This window comes from Desarmillaria tabescens (genome assembly GCF_030435595.1).
Source record: "Desarmillaria tabescens strain CCBAS 213 chromosome Unknown EV420scaffold_75, whole genome shotgun sequence".
NCBI classification, from domain to species: Eukaryota; Fungi; Basidiomycota; class Agaricomycetes; order Agaricales; family Physalacriaceae; genus Desarmillaria; species Desarmillaria tabescens.
Window position 1 is genome coordinate 54,037 of NW_026848374.1, and position 22,268 is coordinate 76,304.

At 46.4% G+C, this 22,268-nt stretch overlaps 6 protein-coding genes across 6 annotated transcripts; 3 read left to right on the top strand and 3 right to left on the bottom strand.

The window, feature by feature from the left end:
• Positions 1 to 7,464: 7,464 nt before the first annotated feature.
• Positions 7,465 to 8,962, bottom strand: EV420DRAFT_1650407 (uncharacterized protein; the record flags this gene model as incomplete). The annotated part of the gene is made up of 6 exons (XM_060478440.1): positions 7,465 to 7,879; positions 7,939 to 7,955; positions 8,014 to 8,507; positions 8,558 to 8,682; positions 8,736 to 8,886; positions 8,938 to 8,962. The coding sequence occupies 6 exons, from the start codon at positions 8,960 to 8,962 to the stop codon at positions 7,465 to 7,467; spliced, it is 1,227 nt and encodes a 408-aa protein (XP_060323662.1).
• A 1,062-nt stretch (positions 8,963 to 10,024) lies between these two features.
• On the top strand, positions 10,025 to 11,563 carry EV420DRAFT_1581522 (uncharacterized protein). The gene is made up of 7 exons (XM_060474664.1): positions 10,025 to 10,589; positions 10,646 to 10,712; positions 10,770 to 10,920; positions 10,976 to 11,046; positions 11,101 to 11,307; positions 11,358 to 11,437; positions 11,488 to 11,563. The coding sequence occupies exons 1-4, from the start codon at positions 10,300 to 10,302 to the stop codon at positions 10,993 to 10,995; spliced, it is 528 nt and encodes a 175-aa protein (XP_060323663.1). The 5' UTR covers positions 10,025 to 10,299; the 3' UTR covers positions 10,996 to 11,046; positions 11,101 to 11,307; positions 11,358 to 11,437; positions 11,488 to 11,563.
• A 2,897-nt stretch (positions 11,564 to 14,460) lies between these two features.
• EV420DRAFT_1650408 (uncharacterized protein) lies at positions 14,461 to 15,992 on the bottom strand (the record flags this gene model as incomplete). Its single annotated transcript, XM_060478441.1, has 2 exons — positions 14,461 to 15,608; positions 15,662 to 15,992. 2 exons carry the CDS (start codon positions 15,990 to 15,992, stop codon positions 14,461 to 14,463), a joined length of 1,479 nt encoding a protein of 492 aa, XP_060323664.1.
• Positions 15,993 to 16,974: 982 nt separating this feature from the next.
• Positions 16,975 to 17,634, top strand: EV420DRAFT_1485866 (uncharacterized protein; the record flags this gene model as incomplete). Its single annotated transcript, XM_060470299.1, has 2 exons — positions 16,975 to 17,082; positions 17,230 to 17,634. The coding sequence occupies 2 exons, from the start codon at positions 16,975 to 16,977 to the stop codon at positions 17,632 to 17,634; spliced, it is 513 nt and encodes a 170-aa protein (XP_060323665.1).
• Positions 17,635 to 17,805: 171 nt separating this feature from the next.
• EV420DRAFT_1485867 (uncharacterized protein) lies at positions 17,806 to 18,454 on the bottom strand (the record flags this gene model as incomplete). Its single annotated transcript, XM_060470300.1, has 5 exons — positions 17,806 to 17,945; positions 18,019 to 18,063; positions 18,120 to 18,216; positions 18,297 to 18,329; positions 18,371 to 18,454. The coding sequence occupies 5 exons, from the start codon at positions 18,452 to 18,454 to the stop codon at positions 17,806 to 17,808; spliced, it is 399 nt and encodes a 132-aa protein (XP_060323666.1).
• A 1,906-nt stretch (positions 18,455 to 20,360) lies between these two features.
• Positions 20,361 to 22,133, top strand: EV420DRAFT_1485868 (uncharacterized protein; the record flags this gene model as incomplete). Its single annotated transcript, XM_060470301.1, has 12 exons — positions 20,361 to 20,390; positions 20,425 to 20,561; positions 20,688 to 20,689; positions 20,743 to 20,786; positions 20,836 to 20,858; positions 20,955 to 20,997; positions 21,054 to 21,128; positions 21,227 to 21,292; positions 21,619 to 21,655; positions 21,687 to 21,768; positions 21,870 to 22,003; positions 22,105 to 22,133. The coding sequence occupies 12 exons, from the start codon at positions 20,361 to 20,363 to the stop codon at positions 22,131 to 22,133; spliced, it is 702 nt and encodes a 233-aa protein (XP_060323667.1).
• Between the last annotated feature and the right edge of the window lie 135 nt (positions 22,134 to 22,268).

Here is a 22,268-nt window from a genome sequence, read left to right on the forward strand (position 1 = left end):
CTGCTTGGGTATTTGCCAGCGCCCTAGGACTAGATGCTGGGAGGGGAGGAAGCAGTTTCCATGCCCAAGGAATGGGCAGGGATCTCAATCAAGCTGGATCTTCAGGGAAGGCACCTGCACCAGCTACACCTGGAGGAGGTGGTAGTGGCCCAGGAGAACCAGGCGGTGGAGGCGGTAGACCCACCAAGGCCTCCTCAACCCCCTACTCCACCCCCTTCACCTTGTAGCGATCTGAATCTACAGTTGTTACCTCACCCTGCAAATCCTCCATTGCCACATGATCTGCCAGGTGGATGGGAGATTGCTGCCAAAGACCCAAACCCCTGGGGAGACATGAAACCACAGTTAATTGCAGTCTCTGCCAAGTTTAATAGCAGGGCAAGCAACCTCAATTGGTTCTTCACGGGTTGCAAATACTACTTCAAGACATTCTTGAGGTATTTTGCACTCAATGAAACCCATGGGTATGGTCCAACTAGAGTCGCCTTTGCAGCCTCCCTATTCAAAGAGAACATGGTGGACAGGTGGGTCCATCAGCAACAACATTACAAGGACCTGCACAGTGGAAGACATTGTGTCCTCGCTGATGAGCCTCAAGGCTCTGTATGCTCAGAATTCGTGGATTTAGCATTATAATAAATGCCTTGTCCACTTAGTGGACTTTCCTTAAGTCAACAATTGCAATCATGGCAATACCCACTTTTACTGTCAAATTCCCTTCCCAGCTCGTATTCCACATCAATATGTGCCACTTCATTATTGCCACCAGGCCCCTGATTGCAGATCTCATGGAATTAGAACCATCATTGATTGCTCAGCACAGCCATCACTGATATCAGCATCAAGTGTCACTTAATAGAATGCTGCAGCCAAAATACCTATTTCATGGCAAAAGACTTAATACCGTGACCTTTCCACCAGCTTTACTAATGCTGTTACAACACCAAGACAATGCCGCAAGCATCTACTTCAGTGCACTAGCTTCAATGTACTTTGCCACAGCAACACAGCAGCCCAAAGCTCCGTATGTCAGCGGAATTCTTTCTGATCACTACAACTATACGTGGTAAAACCGTGTGGGTGCTGTTACTTTAGAACTCTGGGAGCATGCATTTTGTGTCATTTCTTACCAATCAATGTACTAAGGACTTACTAAGGACTCGTTTCAAGTATTCTAATTTTATTCCGGACTTGTAGTATAAAAGCTAGTGTAGTAGTAGTTGCTAAAGACAAGTTACCGGACACTAGTTATCGCACATGTTATCGACCACCATCACTGCTTGTACTCACTAGGAGACAGACAATAACAGCATAGTCACTCCGAGTTATACTCTCTGTCATGGCTTTTCTTCTAACAGTATTGGTGTACACTCATATTGCGCCAATACATGGAATTTGGTGTCCACAACTTGCTTTTATCTTTTATTCCGCCAGCATCATTTCACTTTCACCAGCCAGCATTGTTTTACCAGCCTTCACTTTCTACATCACCATTTCACCCCAGTTCAGCTCAGTACAGTTACGTCCCCATGTGGACACAGCTTAGGATCGTTATTGCTGCCAGCAGTGTCTGTCATGGAATTTCGGTCAACAGTTTCAGTATAGGACCTTCAGTCACGGTATTTGTTATCTTGCCATCAGCTTCAGCATAGGATCACCAGTCTTGGTATTTGTTATCTTGCCGTCAGTTTCAGAATAGGATAGTCTCTGTGTAGACTCAGGATCAGTATCAGTTTCGTTTTACCGCAGTTAACCTCAGTCCAGTTTTAGTTTCATCATCGCTCAGTTCTGTTCATTGTTTGCTGCCACTAGTTCCCTTTCATATTACCGCCAGCCAGTCTCTCTTTGTTTTACTGCCAGTCTCTCAACTACAGTCTTCATGTATTGCCATCACGGTATTTGTTATCTTGCCAAACTGTATTCCTCTTTGACAGCATTTCCATTAATTCCACCAATTCCGCCCATGGCTTTTACTAGTTAATTGCTGTCACTTTGTTCACAGCTTGCCAGTATTCCCAGTTATACCGGATTCCATTCCTTCTTGTCTATTGAGACCCTTCCCAGTGATACGCCTGGTATCAGGCTACCCATAGATTTTGTGATTTTACATCAGTTTATGCAATCTACAAGCAGTACAGAGAGCTACAGTGGAGGCTTCGCGCTGGTAGCTAAATACTATATAAAGAATGAAAGCACGGCAGTACAGAACGGACTTAGAAATGACGTCTCGAAGAGTCAATTCTACCTGCCGTCAACACGCCAAGCTAAGCCCCACCTAAACAAGACTATTACAGTCAAATCTCGGGGACTCGTCTGTATGGAGTATAAAAATCAAGAAGTTAAAGAATGGAATGAACTAGATGCCTCGTCACCTCGACGAGTAGAAAGAACCTGTCAAGAAAAATTGCTAAGTCGAGAAACAGATCAGCCTTCGAGATCAACTCAGGCTAGGAAAGGAATAACCTTGGAAGAATGAATAGCCATGTTGGGTACCGAGATGACCGACCTTGATTGCGCAGTGATCAACAGAATATAATCTTGGACCTGCAGTCGATCGCGATCGGTGGTTACATCCTCGAGATCCTGCGCATACCGCAGTATTTCATACATACGGCACGTGGCAAGCCTTGCAGATGGAAGAAGGAGCACCCACGGACTAGTAGGGCACTCCTCGGCGACAGAATAACACGGCGCAGTCGCGTCGAACTGAATAGAAACTATGGAATGGCGCGATACTTGTAGGATAGTGACTCACCGTTTGTATTAATTCCAAAGCTCATACCATAATTACTGTAGATACGGGCTCCTATACCTAGAACACGAATCGTATAAATTAGCAGTGACTAGACGCATAACGGCAGGAAAGCATTCCCCCGCGTTTGTGCTAGTAGCCTGTATAGCTACCTAATCAATCACTGGTTTTATTGCATATCCTCAACTGAAGTGAATTAAGTTACCAAAGTCAACCCATAAGGGCGACTACAGTAATCTAGAAGAGTTAAGTAGGAAGTAGAGCTGTCCCCGCGTTTGCACCTTGCTAGTTAATTGAACTGCTCCATGGTGATGTGCTCAGTAACGACGAGTGACAAAAGGCTAGTGAATGGATATGAACACCACAACACCAAAACCCTCTACTACTCTACACTAATCACCAATATTATTGAGTTCGGGTGTTTCGAGTACGATAGAAGCACTCTGCAGACTTCAACAAATCAGGGAAAGGTTGTTTAAAGACGTATATTTGGTACTAGTGAGCTACACAAGAGGTAATACTTGCACTAGCGGGGTTTTAAGATACGATTGGATGAATAGTGACTTGTGTTGAGCAACTGCGCTCGGTCTAACTCTGATACTTCGAAACTAGTGGCACTCTGGGCCAAATACTGGGTCTCACAAGCGGTCTACACTTGACTAGCAGCACCCTAGGCTCGACTAGTGGCACTCTTGGCCTAAGAACAAATACTTTAACTAACTTCGAAATGCTCTGAGTCACTCCAAGATGGAATAGTAACTTTAAGACACTTCAATTTGTTCAATACTATAGGTGACTAAGCGACTAGTAGACACTTCGTCGAGGTTAAGCACAAAAGCCTTTAATTGGGGCACTAGAATATGGACTAGTAGGTCACAATCGTGGGGATGGCTTGCCTGGCCTGCGAGGCTGCCCCTTCTACTACTTATATACTACAGAGACAGGTACAGAATAAATATAAATAGATTCTTTAGGGGTAATATTGGTAAGGATATCTTGGCTAGTCACGAATTATGGTGAATAATCACGCAATAGTCGGCCTAGCCTGTTCTTTCTGTCAGATAGCGGGTCGAGGGACTCTGCTATTGGGTCATTTCCACACCCTTTGCCCAGCGGTGCTCCACTAGTGACATGGCTATATGAATAGTCGTGTAACCGTGCCTGTAGCAACTGCTCGATCGCGATCGGGGTGCAGCCCGGCTATACTAGTGCCGATCGTATGAGATCTGTATCACACTAGCCAGATCTGGGCTAAGGGTTATGCCTTTACTGGTTCATTTCTAAGTTCTTTCAGAAGTGCTCACGTGACTAGTCATCCTGACTTAGGTGTTCATGCCCAGATTGGTCCACTAGCGACTGAATAGTCGAGATCTGTGTGGGTTCTTACTTCTTGTTTGGGCGCTAGCAGCTGTATTCTTTACTAGTGACCGTATTTTACTAAGTCATACTAGCTTTGGAGGTGCTAGTCCGGTCGGCTGGTAGGGCTGACCCACTAGTGGTATCATTCCTAAGTCCTGACTCGACTAGTAGCATGCTAACTTGACTATCAGTCTGAAGTCTCAACTATAGCCCTTGATATACGACTAGTATAGGATAGACCTGCAACAGTATTGTTATAAAATCGCAAAATCTAGGTGTGAACACGTAGACGGCATATCAACGGACAAAGGCCTCGTGCTCTCTCTCTCCGAGATTAGCAATCTAGACGTGCTGAGTCGACTTTAAGTCAGAAGACCTCATCTAGTTGAAGTAAAATAAGCCCTAGAATGCTTTAAGTTCGAACAATCGTCGAGTTCAAGGAACTCCAGAGTCTGTGTACTCTTTGCAAGTCTTGTACTTGAAGTCAGAACCTGAGCGTTCTTTGTAGAGTGATTTTGCACTCTTTGTAGACCTTGGAGTCTTTGGTTGTTTGATTATTTGAAGTGTCCGCTAGAAGCTCTTCTAGACGACGTCGAAACAAGTATAACTTGCTCGACTATACCTTACAAAACAAGTTCATAAAACCCCGCTATCGCAGACTAGTGTACTTTGTGTAAAACACATCGAAAGAAGAATTGAAGTTGGTTTCAGACAAAACCCCACCAGATTATCTAAATCTAAGTACATCGCGAGTGCTTCTATCGTACTCACCCTCGAACTTATATACATTGGTGATAGTGTGTGTGTGTGTGTGATTTAGTATCTAGATTGACAATCTAGACGCTTGTTTCATTTGCGTGCTGCCCGTTACTGAGCACATCATTGTCTCCCTAGAGGAAACACTGCCTCTGATATGCATTCAAATTGCACCTCGTACCGTCTGGTTTGTAAAGGATGGGTTTTTAGGAGAGGGATGCAAGGAAGCCTTTTCGCTGGAGTGTTTCCTCGATGTTTATGTTAATATTTACTCCGATGGAGGCCTTTGGTTTGTTTACGAGTCTGGCGCATTTTGGGAGAGATCTGATCAACCGAGTCAGACTGTGCTAATTAACGGCTTATCTATAAATCATTATTTTCACCCATTGAGTGGTTGGGAACGTACGCAAGGACAGCAGAGTTTGAAAAATCTCTCTTCCCTTTCTCTGGGCTGATGAGGTCTATGTTTCACTACATTACAGATTATCAGGTCATTGTCTGGAATAGGAACATACCCAACGATGATGACAACCTTCCATTTATTTCTCCTTGTGCCAGACTGGATCAAAGGTGTCCTCCGGACAGAACTCTCAGCTATCTTGTCAGTCGATAAGATCCCAGATTTATTTGCACATTTCCAAGACCTCTTCTTGACAGGCGCCTGTTCAAGATAGGATGTCAAGAAGATTATCATGGTATATCATGGGTCAAGGACTGGAGATGGGTGACATGGTGGGCCATTGGATGAATAAAGATTCAGGATGTTCAGCATGGGAGTGAATTGTGCCATTGTGCAGCCACCACTGGCTTTTCCCTCTTTGACATGACGACGATACTGAATGATGCGTCATCAAAAGGTTCCCAGTAGCTAACATATCTTTAAACTTCATTCAAGCACACGTAGAAATGCCAGACATTTCCCCGTCCTGCACATGGTCCCTCTCTCAGTGTGTTAACAGTCTTCTCATACTGTGGTAATATAGAGGGAGCTTTCCTGGTATATGCGATACATTTGGCAAAGATATCGTGTTTATGTCCCAATGTACTCTTGCTTTGGTTCATTATCCCTCCTCTTCAAGTCAGACCACGCCCAATTCCCAGGCCTCTCCCACTTCCTGAAGTCATTTGTACTGTGGAAACACATGCAATTTATAAATTCCATTGCTGTTCAGGCGCATGAATACAAACCAAGGTATGAAAACCTTATCCATGATGATCTTTTCGGTTCTCCTTCTAACACTCTCCTCGTTTTTATCTTCAACAACTTAATCGCTGGCCTGTATCCGTTCTCCACCAGCCAATTACTCTGTATACCTGCCACATCTTCACCATCTAAGTCCGCATAGTGAAAGCCGTCAAACCCAAGCTGGAAAGAACCTATACAATCTTCCATACATTGGAGGAAGAACGCTGTAGGCGTACTTGTTATGGCACGTCTCAGAGACATTTGTGTCGTGGGCAAAGAGGAACATAGGGTTGATGTCAAGTAAATTTGGAGTAAGAGAATGATATCGAGATGAAGTGCTGTACTGAAATGGACTGTTTTTTTTTGACACTGAGCTAGGGTTGCACATGAAACCCTAGGTTTTGATACACCTGGATTTATTCCTGGTAAGTTACCGGGGTAAGTTACTGGTAACTTACCCCCCCTCACCAGAGGGGTTTTCATTGAGGTAACTTACCTGTCATGTGACAGGTAGTTGAGCAGAACAATTTAGTACTACTACATGCATATTTCAATTTGGATTGTATATTTACAGATCAGTGTCTTTACAACTGAATTACCCTGCATTACATTAAGAAAATATATAAAAACATGAAGACAAAGGTTTTGGAAAAATTCGGCAATTGCGACGTGTTAGTCATGTGATAATGCACGTGATAAGGTAAGTAACGGTAACTTACCATAGCAAAACCACCCCCCTGGGGAGGGGTCGGTAACAAACGGTTACTTACCCCCCCTGGAGGTTTCGTGTGCAACCCTACACTGAGCATCGCAGAAAAAGCCTTTGCTCGCGGGCCTGCATAAGAAAAAGTGTGTCCATCGTGGTTCGAACCAAGAAGGCATCACCGTCAGAAGGGGCGGGCACGTAAGTCTATTTTTAGACTTTCTTTCGCCCTCGACGACTGTCCTAAGCATCTTCTGATGTAGCACTTTTTTATCGCGCTGTGGCTTCATCTCAATCTTAGCGCGTCATGCTCTTAAGAAAGCTTTCGAACGACACTGATCCCTGCTGGCCAAGCCGGAAACTTCAGCCAACGCGTCGCAACTCCCTTTGCTCATAGATTCGCACAAAGTCGTCTTCTCCACCACGTCGACAAGTGAACCTTCGCACAGGAACAGGATAGATTCTTCAAGAAGGGCCGAGTGTCGACGACTTGCACAATAAACAGCTATGTGCGTAGCTTGGTAGTGGTGGAATCTGGTACAAGACATTAGGAAAGGGAAAGAATGAACAGGTGCTGTATCTTGCTTATTCTCAACGTCAGCCACACCATAAATCCGTGGTAGAATGCAAAAATATAAGTATTGCGGAATCCGTTTGTATTAGGTACATCTCTATAAATTACTATCTACAGGATGAATGCAGTATATACTACGCAAAACCAACCCTCACCCCCCTAACCACCCTCCTCGCACACCAATACACCACCCACACCCAAACCTCCGCCGTCATCCCAAGCCCAACAATCACCCCGACCACCAGCACCACATCCACACTAACCACACACGCCATAATCCCCAGAAACACCAGCAACCACACCGAAGACGCCAGCAGGCAAATCATCGGTATACGCGCGGAGAACGCAAAGAAGAAGTACGTCCCAAAGAAATCGAGGGACCGCTGCGTGAGAGTGGAGGTAGGCCCGAAGCGGTATCGGCTGATGAACCAGATGTCGCAGACGAGTCCGAGGCCGGAGGTCGTGGCGGAGGCTGCTACGGTTAGTCGGGCGGGGGAAGACACGGCGAATTGGGAGTCGGGGGTGATGGCAAAGACGGCGGTGTTTACGCTGTGAGAGGGGAGATGTTAGTGATGAGAAGAAAGAAAGAAAGTAAGATGGGAACATACGCAATAAGTGCTAGAAGCTACAGAACGGAACGTGCGTTAATTCTAAATTAGAACAGAGAAAAGTAAAAGACGCACCAAACCAGCAACGTAAGTCCACTCCTCCTGCTGTTTCCCAAACGCCGCCTCGAAATCCTTCTCGAGTCTCGCGCATTTCAGTTCCCTATAGATCGTAAAGGCTGAGACCAGCCGTTCCACGAGGTTGAGCTCTGGGAGAGGGTCGTCAATATCGCTGTGCTGGGGGAGGGGGCTGGGGACCGTCAGTGGGCTGAGGAGGGAGCTGGAGGAGAGGAGATGTTCGAAGATGTCGTCGTATACTCCGCGGGGAGTGCTGCTGCCGCTTACACTGCCGCTGCTCGGGGTCATCGAAAGCCCGAGGATGTTTGGGCTGAGATGGTTAGGATCAGGAGACGGCGGTAGAGAGTGCACAATGTCTGGAGCTGGGGAGAGTTGGAGGTTGTGTGTTGTTGGGGAAGTGCCGGTGACGGGCTTTACGCGGAGGAGTATGATGGGTGGTGAGGATGAGTTGGTGTTGATGTTGTTACGCTGCGGTATGAGTGAGACTTTGATTTCTAAAGATGTGTGATTAAGAGTGAGTAGTCAGAATGTGATTGGTACGTACTATGTGTCTGAGCTTCGAGCTCAACCAGCGAATACGTAGCACTTCCCAGCAATTTCTTCTTGCTCTTCCTCGCCATCGGTCGATACCACGCCTTGATCGTAATTACAGGCGCAGTTTCCTCGTATCTAGCGACCGTCAATGTCAAGTAATATACAGAGAACAAAGGAAGACCACTCACAATCGGAACCCCGACACCTTCTGGTCAGGATTCTGCCCATCCGACCCGAGCCGAACTTCATATACATTCGATGACCGGCCATCCTCGATAGTAATAACAGGCCTCCAGCAGTTTTCTGAACGGAGTGTGTGGAGGCTTTCGCTTCGAAGTACTGCAAAAGTCACGTTAGCATAAAGATCGCATGAGGGGTGGGAGTAAGTACCTGTGATATCCCATATCCTGTACATTGAGATCGATGGAAAATGAAACGAGATGTGACTTTTTGTAGGCCAAAGATGTAGGGAAGGGCGAGCACTGCCTATCGAAGATGATCATCCAGAAGACGGAACGCGTATAGGCACAGCATTCAGTATTCTCTCACACCCACACGCGCTTGTTTCCGGAGTTGATAGACGACCCGATTTTCTTGAGGGCCGGCGGTTGCTAAGAAAGGGTTGCAGCCGCTAATGCTCTCTGAGAATAATATCGCTGCAGACTAAGCACAATGAATTTGGTGCGGAATGTAGCACAACGTACGAGTCTTACCGGGCTGCTTCAATGCAGAACGCACAATTTTTGACGAAGTGAGTCATAGGAAATATCAATTCGCAGTCTGGAGGGGAATCAGATCTGTGATGTAAATGAAACGGAGCGCTTACCGGCAATCAATTAATCGCCAGGGAGGTGTTACAAAGATTTGCGAGAACAAGGACGAGTGGAATGGGCGAACCAATGTACGTAGGTAGTATCGTCACCGCGAGAAACATAACACGCTTTGAATTCAGCATGTTGGCGGACAGATAGAGCTGTCTGAGTATATGCGTGAGCTCTCAGACTATCCTTCAAGCTTCGTTAACCATTGACGGCATTGATAATAAAAGAAAGACGGGTTCCCATAATACGTGAAGCTGACGGATGATGAAAATGTCCGGGTTTGATGATGCCGAAACAGCACGAGACGATACTACAAGGGAACGTCAGTATTTTAAGAACAAAGGACATCTGGATGACTCACCTCGGAAATTCATATAGCAAGTATTACCGGGCACTTGAGAACCATCGGTCGGTGAGATGAGTATCAAAGCAAGCGACGCTGCGTGAACCGTTACCGATTTTGTCGCCAGGAATCAAAAAAAGACGCCAGCATTCACTATTGGTCGGGCAGGTAAACGAGGTGCATTCCGTTTGCTTGACATCCTGACCCCGATCAGTTGCGCATCAGTCACTTTGGCGCTATCCCGTTGCTCCAAAACTAGCGACACCAAAATCTATCACGGATATTGGTTCTTTCCGGGATGATCGATGACTTCCCCCCGACAGCAAAATTGATATGCGCGTAGACGAGCCTGGGAATCCACAAGTTCGTCAAATCCGAGCTTACGCTGGGAAATCAGGGTCACCCCTGTTCCAATCGTAATAGCCTCCCGCTATCTCCGGCAAAGAACACAGCTCCCAATCAACCAAAGAGTATAAGAATGGACGCATTCCGTGTGCAGGCACGATTCCCGAGTGGGTAATACAGAGTGAATAGACGAATCTCCAGTCAAAATTGGGGGTGCAGGTGCAGGTGCAGGTGCGGGAAAGAATGCTTCGCAATGCGATGGTCTTGACAGTGCCATGCACCGCCTCCTGTGCCGAAACGCAAAAGACGAGATGGTCGATGTCTGATTGCTTCGAGTGCGGGTTCCATTCGAGATGTTGTCATTTGGTGTATATGGAGAGAAAAGGATGTTCCGCGGGGGGTATATATAGTATACGATCTCGAGAGAGGAGGAAGAATTGTCTCATTCTGGTGATGTGTACATCCGCGGGTCCATACATAGAACTTAGTGGCTCCGCAAGTGCGAGAAGCTGGTGTACGTGGTTGCAAGCTTCCTTCACAGAATGCAAGGTCAACGACAGAGACGAGTATGCTAATACCAGTGCCATACCTGGTGGTCTGTCTCGCTCTCACCAGTACATCTGACAAGATTCCTCCTCTATCCTCGAAAAACTCGACTGGAGTGAAGTAGTGTGTGAGTTCGGAAAGTAGAACTATCCGCGGTATCGCCTTACCTTCACGCGTATGTAGTACCACGGAAACCTCAGGTGCTTGCAATATGGGGAACACGTCAAGTTCGAGGCAGGGAAATGATATTCTGTGCTGACGCAGCAGTACCCTTTAATACATTGCGGCGAAAAGTACCAACTGCAAGCGAGGAAACACCTATGCGATCCTCATAAACCAACCGAAGACCCTCAGAAGGTAGTAATAAACGTACTTGTGATGGTACGCCAATAACAACGCAGCTCGTGTAAAGGCATTTTCTGAAGCTGGCCACGACATTTATACCTGTTTTGCATCATGAGATAACTTGAACCAGGGATCCACCGGAAACCCGCTTACCACACCTAGCTAGCCTGATGTGACTGCATAGCCCTCTCTGTATATCTTCGCTGTAGATGCCCCCGTTGCATTGAGAAAAGATGGAATGAATATTGAGGATTCAGAATTCAATTATTGTCGTGGTATGACGTGAAGGGTAGGCAGGACCGTTCGCGATGCACAGCCTACATGTACATACTCTGTTAACGAGACGACAGTGACAGAGTCCTAGACAAAATTCAGTAACGGAGAGACATCTTTCTGAACGACAGTTGTACCTCATTCCATCTAACAGTGGGTGCTCCCTTTTCCGAAGCCGCTCACAAAGGCGGAACATCTTGAAGAACGATCCACGATCCTGGATAAGTCCCTCAGTGGACGGCCTGGCATACTTGAAGAAATCCATACCTGGAAAGGGAGCGTAACCATGAGAATGCCACAAAGATATTCGGTCTTCGATATTTATCTCAATACAACTTCAAGCCTCAATGCGGACGATATCACTGATTGGTCACCGGTGACATTTCAGAATTGCACGGTCATATATGCGGGGCATACTGACGACAAAATGAAATCCTTCGATGACCTCCGGGATGTTCGAAACCCATTACCTTTGCGTGACTGGTAGGTGAGGACTGAACGTTCCCAGGCGTAGTCTTACATAGAACTGGTGCTAGTACAATCGAGAAAAGCGTAAGAGCACCTGCATTGTTCTTCGCAGATAAGCAAAAGAATACGGAAATAACGGCAAAGACACATACCGGATATCACATCGAGGCTGGAATAACGATATCTGCTGTAGATGGACAAAAACTTTCTGATAGGAAGATGGCCAGTGCGAAGCTCTCCTAGTATTTGCTACCGTCACCATATGAGACTTTCAAGTACGGTTCCAACGGAAGTTCACTCACCTGAGCCAGCTAGTCACACGTTGGTGCAAGCATTCCTCCTTTTGCCGTCTCGGTGAGGGCAGTCAAAGAGAACATGGTGACTTCCAGCAGAATGGGGCCGAGTCTATTGGCATGGATTGCAAGTCGAATCTTCGTAACATGTCGCATTGGAGAATGGCCGTAGGCGGCCATGATTGGCGATCACAAAAACTTCTGCTATTGAGGTTCGGCCTCTGGCCTTGCACATATGAATTTCAGTAAATAGAAGAATTCACTTTGGGCGACCAGCGCACCACATCCTGCCTAGACTTATAGATCCTTTCGTCCTTCCACTAGATTGCGCTCAAGCGCTCGCGTTATTGGTATGCATCTAAGGACAATGACTCAATCCAAGGCTCAGCTTAGCTGATGTGCGCATCATACCTTGGGCCTCTAGGGTTAGGCCGTCGATGTGCAAGACGATTCTGCGTCTTTACCTGGCTCTGTAACGCAACCATCTTCATCTTGGGCAGCGCGAATAGACAGGCCCCCGTGTAAGACAGATTGCGAGGAAAAGGTCAAGAAGAGTGTCGCAAATCATAAAGGTAGACCGGGGATCGAAGAAGGGAGATAGACGACATGGTGGTCCAGATTGTCGATGTTTGCCATTGGCCGGCACCGGCTCGGCAGCCCTCGTGAATTGCACAGCCACCGTCAGTTTTCTTAGGACTACGCGCTTGTTGACGCGACGATGAAGGTGAACGACGTGTCATTTAAACGTGAAGAGTAACTGAAATATACATATTTCATCTAAGCACCTGCTGCAATACTGAACTTCCGTCCATCATGCATTCATGCGCACAGACCCTTGCTTGGCCATCATTTTTTTACTTCCCCCTCTGAGCCGCCGCTCCTTGTCTTCTCGTGCTGCCGACCACCTGCAATAATACGAGATTTCTCTGGTATAGCTTATCCGGTAGTACACACGTTCTCACATTCTAGATGTTCCTTATAGTGCGACTGCCATGGAGGATGCCGAACCTGGTCATTCGCTCCCTTTCCCAATACCTCGCGTGCAAGCGAGAAAAAGCCATCCGTCGAACAAGCCAGGAGTTTTACCATCTCACGGCCCTAGTTGAATCGATCACTCATTTATTTCTTTCGTTGATATTGCGGTAATCGCCCTTAGACAGAAACGACGTGCGCCTTTCATTCAAAGAAATGTCTCTTACTGACCGAATTTTATCCAGACTTCTGCAGCTTCCACACCAGAAGAAGAATGTACAAATCTGCATTGTATTTTGCGATTCGCTCTGACTAATCCTCCCATCGTCCCGCTACAACAATGGAATTCTCATTCATCAATATCCATTCTATCGCGATATCTTGTCATCTACAATGAAGATAAACATAGAGGGCTTTGCGGTCGGCACTGGTGAGTGAACTTTCGATGAATCATCTCATAATGGAGAACAGTAATAAATGTTGCGGCCAGTTTAAGAAGATGCCGTTACGCCGTCTGCATCGTCATTGGAATACTATGTCCCGTATAACAAGTACAGTTATTAGTGCCTTCCGGGAGTCGTCGGTCGTTTACGGATGATCCTATAGGTGCTTCTTCCCTCGAAGTTGACAGCTTTGCACCGTGATTCCATAAGCGTACTTCAGCGACGCTGCTACGGACGGAGAATTTTATAGCCTTTCCACGAATTTTGACGCGTTCTCATCATTGTACGCGCCTGAAACTTCCGTGGTACCTGCTTCTACCTGTATGCCAATCAACAGGACACGCGCAAGGTGCGTTACACAGCCGATAGTTCTACTTGCCGTACTCACACTCTATTCCACTCCAGCTGAGTTCCCCGCGGGTATCACCCATAGAAGAGGATGCTTCTTGTCGAGATATACTGGCGAGACCGGTTATTTTATGTCAGTCCACCGAACAGGTATAGTTCTGCTATCACTATTAGCACGCTCGTCTCTGCCATTGACCGTGTTCCCTGTGAATGATGCTTTGCTACTTTCAAGCATGTATATACTTTTGGTGCATTGTACTAGCGTCTCGCAACGGCGGAGGCACCAGGTCACATCACTGAACCTTCTTTTCCGCACCTTAACTTTGCCTAGAAGTTCGTCCACTCTCTATTACCGAACCTGTGTACATTGCACGCGTAATAGGTCGGTCTCAGAGTCGAATAAAGGATTGCTCTTGGTCCGGTTGATTGGGAGGATTATGGAGCAGTGAACGGGAGCGGGTAGTAACGGGAGAGGTAGGCTCGGCTTTTGAATGAATGGGGGATTCTCAGCACTTAGATCGTACCACGAACCCTGAGCGTATACCAAAAGTCACGAATGTCAGAGACAAGGGATCTATAACGGCGTCGCCAGCGGCTCCAAGATACAATATGCATTCGCTAAATAAATACGGAGGATTCAAAGGAGGAGATTTGAATATTAGATAACGAAGGAAATTGTCAGGACCTGGCATATGGAAAGCGCAATGTAACCGAAACTATAGGTGAGGTATGTGAATTGTCAATTGTATTGTATGAAAAGCTAGCTGTGGCGGAGAACGTAGCTGTGTAAAAATGAGGATGAGCAGTATAATCCGCCCCACAATGAATATAAGCATGCCAACAACTGCTAATGAAAACAAACAGGACTTCCAAATGGTCCGAAAGATAGAGGGGTCCGTCAACCAAGATCGAAGTAGTCGTGGTAGCTTCGACGTCCACTTAGGACGAGGTGCCTCATCAATGAAAGTAAGAATGGCTACTGCAAGGAATCCAATCGTGGCTGCTGCAGATGAAAATCGCCATAGTACCATTTCGGTGTGAGATGGAAAGTAGAATGACGAAGCCATGTAGGCGGAATGGAAAGTCCCCAGAAATGATCCTACAAAACCCATGACAACAAGGGGCATCGCCCAGGCCATATATACCGCCATAGAGTTGGATTTACCTGCGTCAAGTGGAAGGGCACCGTCTCCAATGTTGTCATGTCCATCTGCTGGCCCGAGAAGGAAAAACTTCGCCACCACCGTATAAACCCATGGCAACGCATCTATTACCCCGTCTCCCGAGGATGCCTTTGGCGAAGTAGATTCTTTGCAGCTTGTGGTTGCCAACGTTCGCATGGTTTCGCTTAGATTCAATCCATCCAACGATATATGATACTGAACATTGAGTGGTTTATGCCACCACAAGAAGTATGTGATGATGCTGAAGCCGGCAAATGCGAGTGTGGCCATTTCAAGGAGCGTGATAGGGAGATGCTGAACAGCCCGAGCGATGCATTTCACGATGAACCAGGATATTTGGAGGATAGATATAGTTTTTGAAAATGGGTCGCCTTTGCTTTTGTCCTCTATTGTTTCAGCACTGATTGCCGCCAGGGTCTTGGCTAGCCTTGGTTCTGATTCGAGCGTCTCGACATCAACAAGTACTCCTCTGATATCCTCATTATCCCAACTACACTTGGATCGGAGTAGAATGTCCGGATTCCTGGTACGATCCAGCAAGTCTTCATAGACTGATGGTGGCATTGGGGTGTAGTAGAATCCCCCCATGCTGAGGAAAAATCCATGAGCGAGTGTCGGCTTTGATTCATCCGCTTTCTCTCTCCAAGCACGTTTCACTGATGCGATAGAGATATTCTCTCCTGTCGATCTCCATTGTAAATTCGGATAGCTTCTGATAATATGAAATACCCACCATGGCGTACCCTCCAAGCAACCGTAAACTGCGTTGTGGCCCATCCAACAATGATCTCTGGTGCAAGAATTGCCATAATCATAAGCCTTGCACGTTGAATAGTACAGGAAATTGCTCCCTTGGTCGTGACGTTACGACCTGGGACATTGGGATGTATGGCAAACCAAGTGCATGCGAACATCGTTACGAGACAGCTCCATATAATATTCCAAACTGTTCGTTGATATTCCGACGATGCAGGCAGGTCTTGGTTATCCCCGGGAGATATGGGTGCTCCAAAGGTAGGAGAGATGAAGAGGAGAAAAAGAATGAATATAAAGATTCGGTTCATGGTGGCGATTCGCAGGACTTTGGGAGGCATTAAGCTGGAAGACGAAATGTGAAAGATTGGAACGAACCCATTATATATTGACAAAAGGGAAACAACTTGAGAAATTGGATATCGCTGCTCGATTTCTGCATATAGGTTAGGTTATTGAACAGCGAATATATTAATCTAAGATACATACCGAAAAATCGGGAGGATTACTTTCACGAGCTTGAGAATACGAGATCCTTCATTGAATGTTAGCCGCATGAATAAATGCTATGGAAAGATGCATATACAGGGAATGTAACAAACGGGTCACAAGTGCAGCGAAAGGAGAGTATCGTGGAGTGTTTATAACATGTGCATACGACGGCATTTGAATTAGACGTGACTTTGCATCGTGTTCGCTGTACCGATCCTATCAGGGTTTTGGAACATTGAAAAAAGATCAGTCTAGGCAGGTGCTAACTTTGGCATGTCAAACGCAATGAAGGATTGAAACAGAGATGTAATTTTGGCGCATTCACATGAAGCCAATGAATAGATCCCTCTTTAGTCTGTTTACTTTTGACAGTGATTGTTAATTTCGTGACAAGAACGTCAATCGTGAAAGTGGTCTAAAGCTCGTGCAAAGCTCTTTGCGGCAACAGCAGAACGGAGATTCGCACCAGGTTTCAGAATAACTCATTCAGTGGATCGGGATGCTCATCATAGTGCTGTTCGAAGGACCGAGATCCTCACTCACTGCGGCAGTGATACTGTATTCTGGCTAAGGTGATCTTGAGAACACGTAAAGTTGTGAAAAAAAGTCCAATACTAAAACCTCGTCATAATACCTGTACAATAATATAAATATTCAATATCATGCATTCTGAGATTACACAGCTCAGATGTTTCAATTTAATCCAAGATAAGCTCTTTCAAAAGCAGGCCGAGAACACTAGATTAATTTTTTAAAAAGAACTATAGCTATTCCCTCGAGTCCTTTGTGAGACATTTCTGAATGCACTTTCAAAATACTCCCTCCGCGAGTTCAAATCGTGGCCTCCGGTTAAACCAACCGCGAATATTTAAATATTACCCTGCCAAGAAAGTCTTGGCAATTGATCGGGTGTCTGGGGGGCAGACTGGCTTTTCTTGGCTTTTCCACATCCAAAGATCGTCCTACACTGACGTTCATTGTCATCGGAGCGAATGGCAGTACCATATACAACCGACTCATGACTGCCATCGGACACACTTAACTGATTGGTCCCAGGGACCCAACTGCGCGCAGAGTCAGCATTGCGTTAATCAGACATTCGGCAGGCCGAAATCGAGAAAGCTATCTCTGATTGGACGAGCCAAAAAAACGGTCGAGAAGGTTATAGAGGCCATGAATGCAGCTGGTGTCCCCGTGGGGTGGGTAATGAACATGAGGGATATCGTGGAGAAGCATAATCAAGCACACAGAGCTATCCAGGATGTCTTGGTGGACGGTAAAGATGGGGAGGGGTGGAATGTAGAGATCCCGGGAACGTTCCCCCGCATCGAAGGTTTTGAATTCACACCCAGTTGGGCTGGTCCTGCTTTGGGTGATCATACGGACGTTGTATTGGAGGAAATGCTAGGATTAGGGAAGGAGGATGTGGAGAACTTGCGCGGAGATGGTATAATAAGTTAACTCGTTTTCCGTATGATTTTATTTCTGCCTTGTCGACCGGGGGTGTTTTTATCCTTCGACTCGCCAGTGGTATACTAAAATTTCCCACTGACACGCATGAGCCATACTGTGACAACGAGCAACCATTCCTTTCATTAAATAAAATAGATGTTAATACATGAAAGAGACAAATTACTTTGCCGGTGCCTTCTCCGCGTCTTCTTCCTTCCTCTCGTCGGCTTGATTATTCTCCAGAGCAAGGCCATCAATACCGATGTTCTGCACGGCGTTCTGGTTCTCACCGAGGTAGAAGTTTCGCATGAATAACAAAACTATAAGGAGGAAGGCTGACAGCATGAAGTCATCGGTTGTGGGCTCCGGCGGAATGAGATATATTGGACTCACAAAGGATGAGAGGGGGAAGATAGAGATATACCGTGTAGTTGTATGCTATGCGAATTACCGTGAATAAACAACAGTCTACTACATACACAGTTGGTACGCACCATAAATGACGTGGGTCCTATCTGCCGTCCCGAGGTTCCTAGCACTCTTGATGGATCCAAATATCTTCGCTATCTCCGCGTCGATCTTGTTTGGAACCTAACCCAGCCATTTTACCTCTACAGCAGCAAAGAAACAAACATTTAGCGGCGGTATATCATCACGGACAAATCACTTACGTCCAGACCGCAGCGGCAATAGCATACCCAACACTACCACCAAGAGAAGTCCAAAGGGATATCAGGGAAATTACTTGTGCCAGGCCGGCATGGGGTACAGATGCTTGGGAGGCAACGCGTGAGCCTACGACACTCCGCTGTTCTCGTGGTTCTTTCATTTCAATGTATGTTAGCAAGAGAAATAGAAGCATGCCTACTAGCAATAACCACGTCGGTATCTCTTGGCGTCTGAGAGAAAGGCAATCAATCTTCATGAATTTGGGTATGGTCTGAACTGGAATTGAACGAGTATGAGGATGAGCACTTGAGAAGGAAAAGAAGGCTTCTTTCATGTACAAGTAACAAGATGGAACGCGAGGGCCTGCGAACAGTCGTTCTGAAGTTCGATCCTGTTGTCGGGCTTGATCAGTTAGAGGATCGATGCGAGTTTTTGGTGCCCGTTATCGATTGCTGCATAGTGCATGCCGTTCAACGTCGTGCCTCGACGATTATTAGATCGAAGGTCTGAGAAGAAATTATAAGAAATGAGAATGAACTCAGAACTGGCACGCACACCACTCGCAAGTAGACTCTGAGTCGATACTGACATTATTGAAATCAAACCTTTCTCAGCCGCTGACTTGCATTATCTCTCCCTGCTCAGCTTCTTCCCTCCTTCGTGTCCCCCCTCGTGCACAAAGCGAAGATCTGCATATCGTACAATGTGCTCTTTTCTGGAGCAAGACAGCTAGAACAGCGCAGGATGGAGGGAAAAGGACATCGGGCATCATCATGTTGTCAAAGGACCCTGGTGGTGGGTGACACGTCAGAGACCAATTAGGGAACCCGGACCGAATACCAACGCGTCCGATCCATGACGTGCCTTGAAATCTTCTCGTGAGTATTCCCTCATTCCTGCTGATTCAAGGGCTGGAATTTCGACCTAAGATATTTACGGATATGATGTTCACGGCCATCCACATGACATATTCTGACAGTCTGGAATTAGGAGGAATCTAGACATAGTTGTCGAAGCTACTCGCTTCACACGCCGGCACTGGAGTTTGACAAAGTTCTGCAATTCATATCGCTCTAAATGCGTTGTTATGTCATTGACAGGATACCATCAAAACACACCGCACCCTCAGCCCTCCGTTCCTGAACCCTTGTTCGTTTGAACCTTGGAATAATCTCTGTGCTCGAAGATATGCACATGCAGAGAATCCCCTCGTTTAGGTGATTCATTGTGTAGCGTCGATTTTGGGGGGACAGGATGGGATATGGGTGTATGTTTCATCTTCGGTTCTATGTTGCGACTGATCCCGAGACGCTGGAAGCTCATTGAATTGGTTGTACATCCCAAGTGACTTGTACACCTATCATCGAAATTCCGGTTCCACTCGACTGCGGGCTGCGGGGATATAGTTCATCTGACATGACATGCCGACAGTCGTATGCATTCCGAAACTTAGAAGATCAAGGTCCCCCATTGGGGTATTTAAACTAGACAGAATGCAGGGCAAAAGATCATTCCCTCCTCTCCCACTCTCCCCCTTCTTCTCTTACCCCTTCCTTTCTCTCTCATATCGTTCCCCTACTCTGTCACGGTAGCCTGGTCGTGTTTGAGCATACCAGTTGTGATTCTCCGCCATTGTGGAGGGTAGCGCCTCGATCTCGTGTACCGACGTCCGTGTCTCGTGACCGTCATCAGGTGCCGAGTGTGTTGATTTGTTTTTCTTACCATTCATACATAGTTGACGGTGAGCTTGTCTCGTTTCTCACCCTTTTCTTTTCTTTTCTTTTTTGACAACGTGTAGGTTTTTGGTTCGCTTTGAAGATACCCTTTGATAGGGGTAAGTGTCTGTTCATTTTCGTTGCTTGACGCTTGCTTACTCTTCCTTTCCAGCAAGCCGACTACGGTTCTACGCGTCAAGTGTAAAATCCCCCTTCCCCCCTCTGATCGACGATTCCAAAGCTGAAGGTAATCCCGTTCGCTCATCCTTCCTTTCAAATACTGACGAATGGCTTCCTTAGCTCGTGGGACTCTACTTTGCCTCAAGATTGAAGGCTTGAATGCACCACTTGATGGATATTAAGAAGAATCCACGGTTAACGGTGCGTGTACTATGCCTTGTTGATTTTCGGTAAGCTAACGGGGTTTACAGATTTATTAAGGATTCCTCCATGCCTGGCTACGACGAGAATCACACGAAGAATGCTCGCCCGCAGTTCCCTTTTCCGCTTTTTATCTGAACGCTTGCAAGTTCGTGTCGACCTTCCCTCCCAGTAAGTACGCCCTTGATTCAATGTTTGCTTACTCTACTTATAACCCGTTGGTGGTGGTGCAGTACGAGCCGGCCCTTATGCCAGCCTTGCTTGTTTTCTCTGACGAGCTCTTCCGCTCACTTGCAGAGGTAAGCCCTTCCTGCGGCGGTGGTAGCGGAGGCTAATGAATCCTTTGCCATAGGATCGGCTATGGCTTTGAGAGCAAAGGAACGACACAATACGAAGGTAAGCAATTTTTTCGACTCGTCCCCTCGTCGTACTGAGGGTGCATTAGGATGATTATGACAGTCGCCAAGGGTCTGTCTGGATAGCGAGCTCGGGGTAATATTAGTGGGTGTGTACTTTGATTTTAGAAACATTGATCGATACTAACATTCCCTCCCACTGCCGTAGGTCTTCGTATATCAAGTCTGGAATCTGGGAATACTGCGGCGAGGTGTGTAAGTTTGGGCTGAAGGGTAAGGTTTATTATCTAGCAACTGCATTCCCCAGACTAACGAATGTTTATCAGGATACCACCGTGATGCGGGCGATCTTGTAATGAGGGAGAACTTACGAGTCCGACAGGTAAGCATAGTTTTGAGCTCCCCGTTGTTGCCACGGTATTGACTAGACATTGACTAGGCGCCGTTTCGACGAGGAGGGCGTAGATTAGTTTGTTGTAGTGCTTGTATGGCGAACCCTTCGCCGAAGATGAAGTAGATACGGTGATGCTCCTTGAAGAAACCGTCGTAGGTTGCTTTCCTTTCCATCGACGCTTCTTACTGACTTGATTCACTGCAGACATGAAATGCACATTTCCGCTCGATTCAAAGTCTGGATTGACTTGCCTTGTACGATAAACTAACAGGCGCCTGAGATTTTGTGAACGCCGTGGCACGCCAACTGAGGTATGTATGAGAATTTTTGGTTGGCGTTCTGACTTGGTTTCTGACCTTGATCAAAGGTGTCACCAGGTAAAAGTTTGCATAGTTGAGTGAAAATTCTATCAAGGAAATAGAAGAGTGAGATCAGATGGTGGTTGCAACATGAGCTGTCCTGATCCATATCCATTAAGGACACAAAATTGAGCAAGACTAGGCTTTCGCCCAGTGGTAGGTCATCTTTATCCTCCTGCTCTTGTAGTCGGGCCTCACGTCTTCATTAGGGATATCTGTGATATAACAGTGAAGAAGGTTGGCGCACCCTTGGAGTTGGATCGTAGGCGGTGAGTGAGTCGTCGTTGGGTGCCGATGCATGTACTGACCCGTGGGTGCTCCTTAGAACTTAGTTTACACTTTGAGTATAATGTAAAGATACTATGTGTAGTATATACATCAATGAAATAAGTCTTATCAAGTCTAATAGCTCTCAGATATGGAGGGAGTATAATCAGTTCTCATTGTTCATCACAGCCCCGCACTTGGGAATTCTGTCGCTCGCTGAATTCTCCCCGTGTTCATGTACATCCGAAATCCGGATGTTACTGAATCGAGGAGTTGTTTAACATGCTCGGGCACCGATGTTGCCGAAGTTTGTTGATATATCCAATGAGTCCGTGCAGGCGTGCAGAAAAAGGCTGGGGAGCACTGATATCTCGAATAAATATAACATTACGTCTCTAAATAACTGAGAATCGAAATCGAGTCCGCCGAGCTTAGGAAAATGACCCAGTGAACTCACCAGACGCATCATAATTAAACGACGTCACTATACGCACCGCAGTCG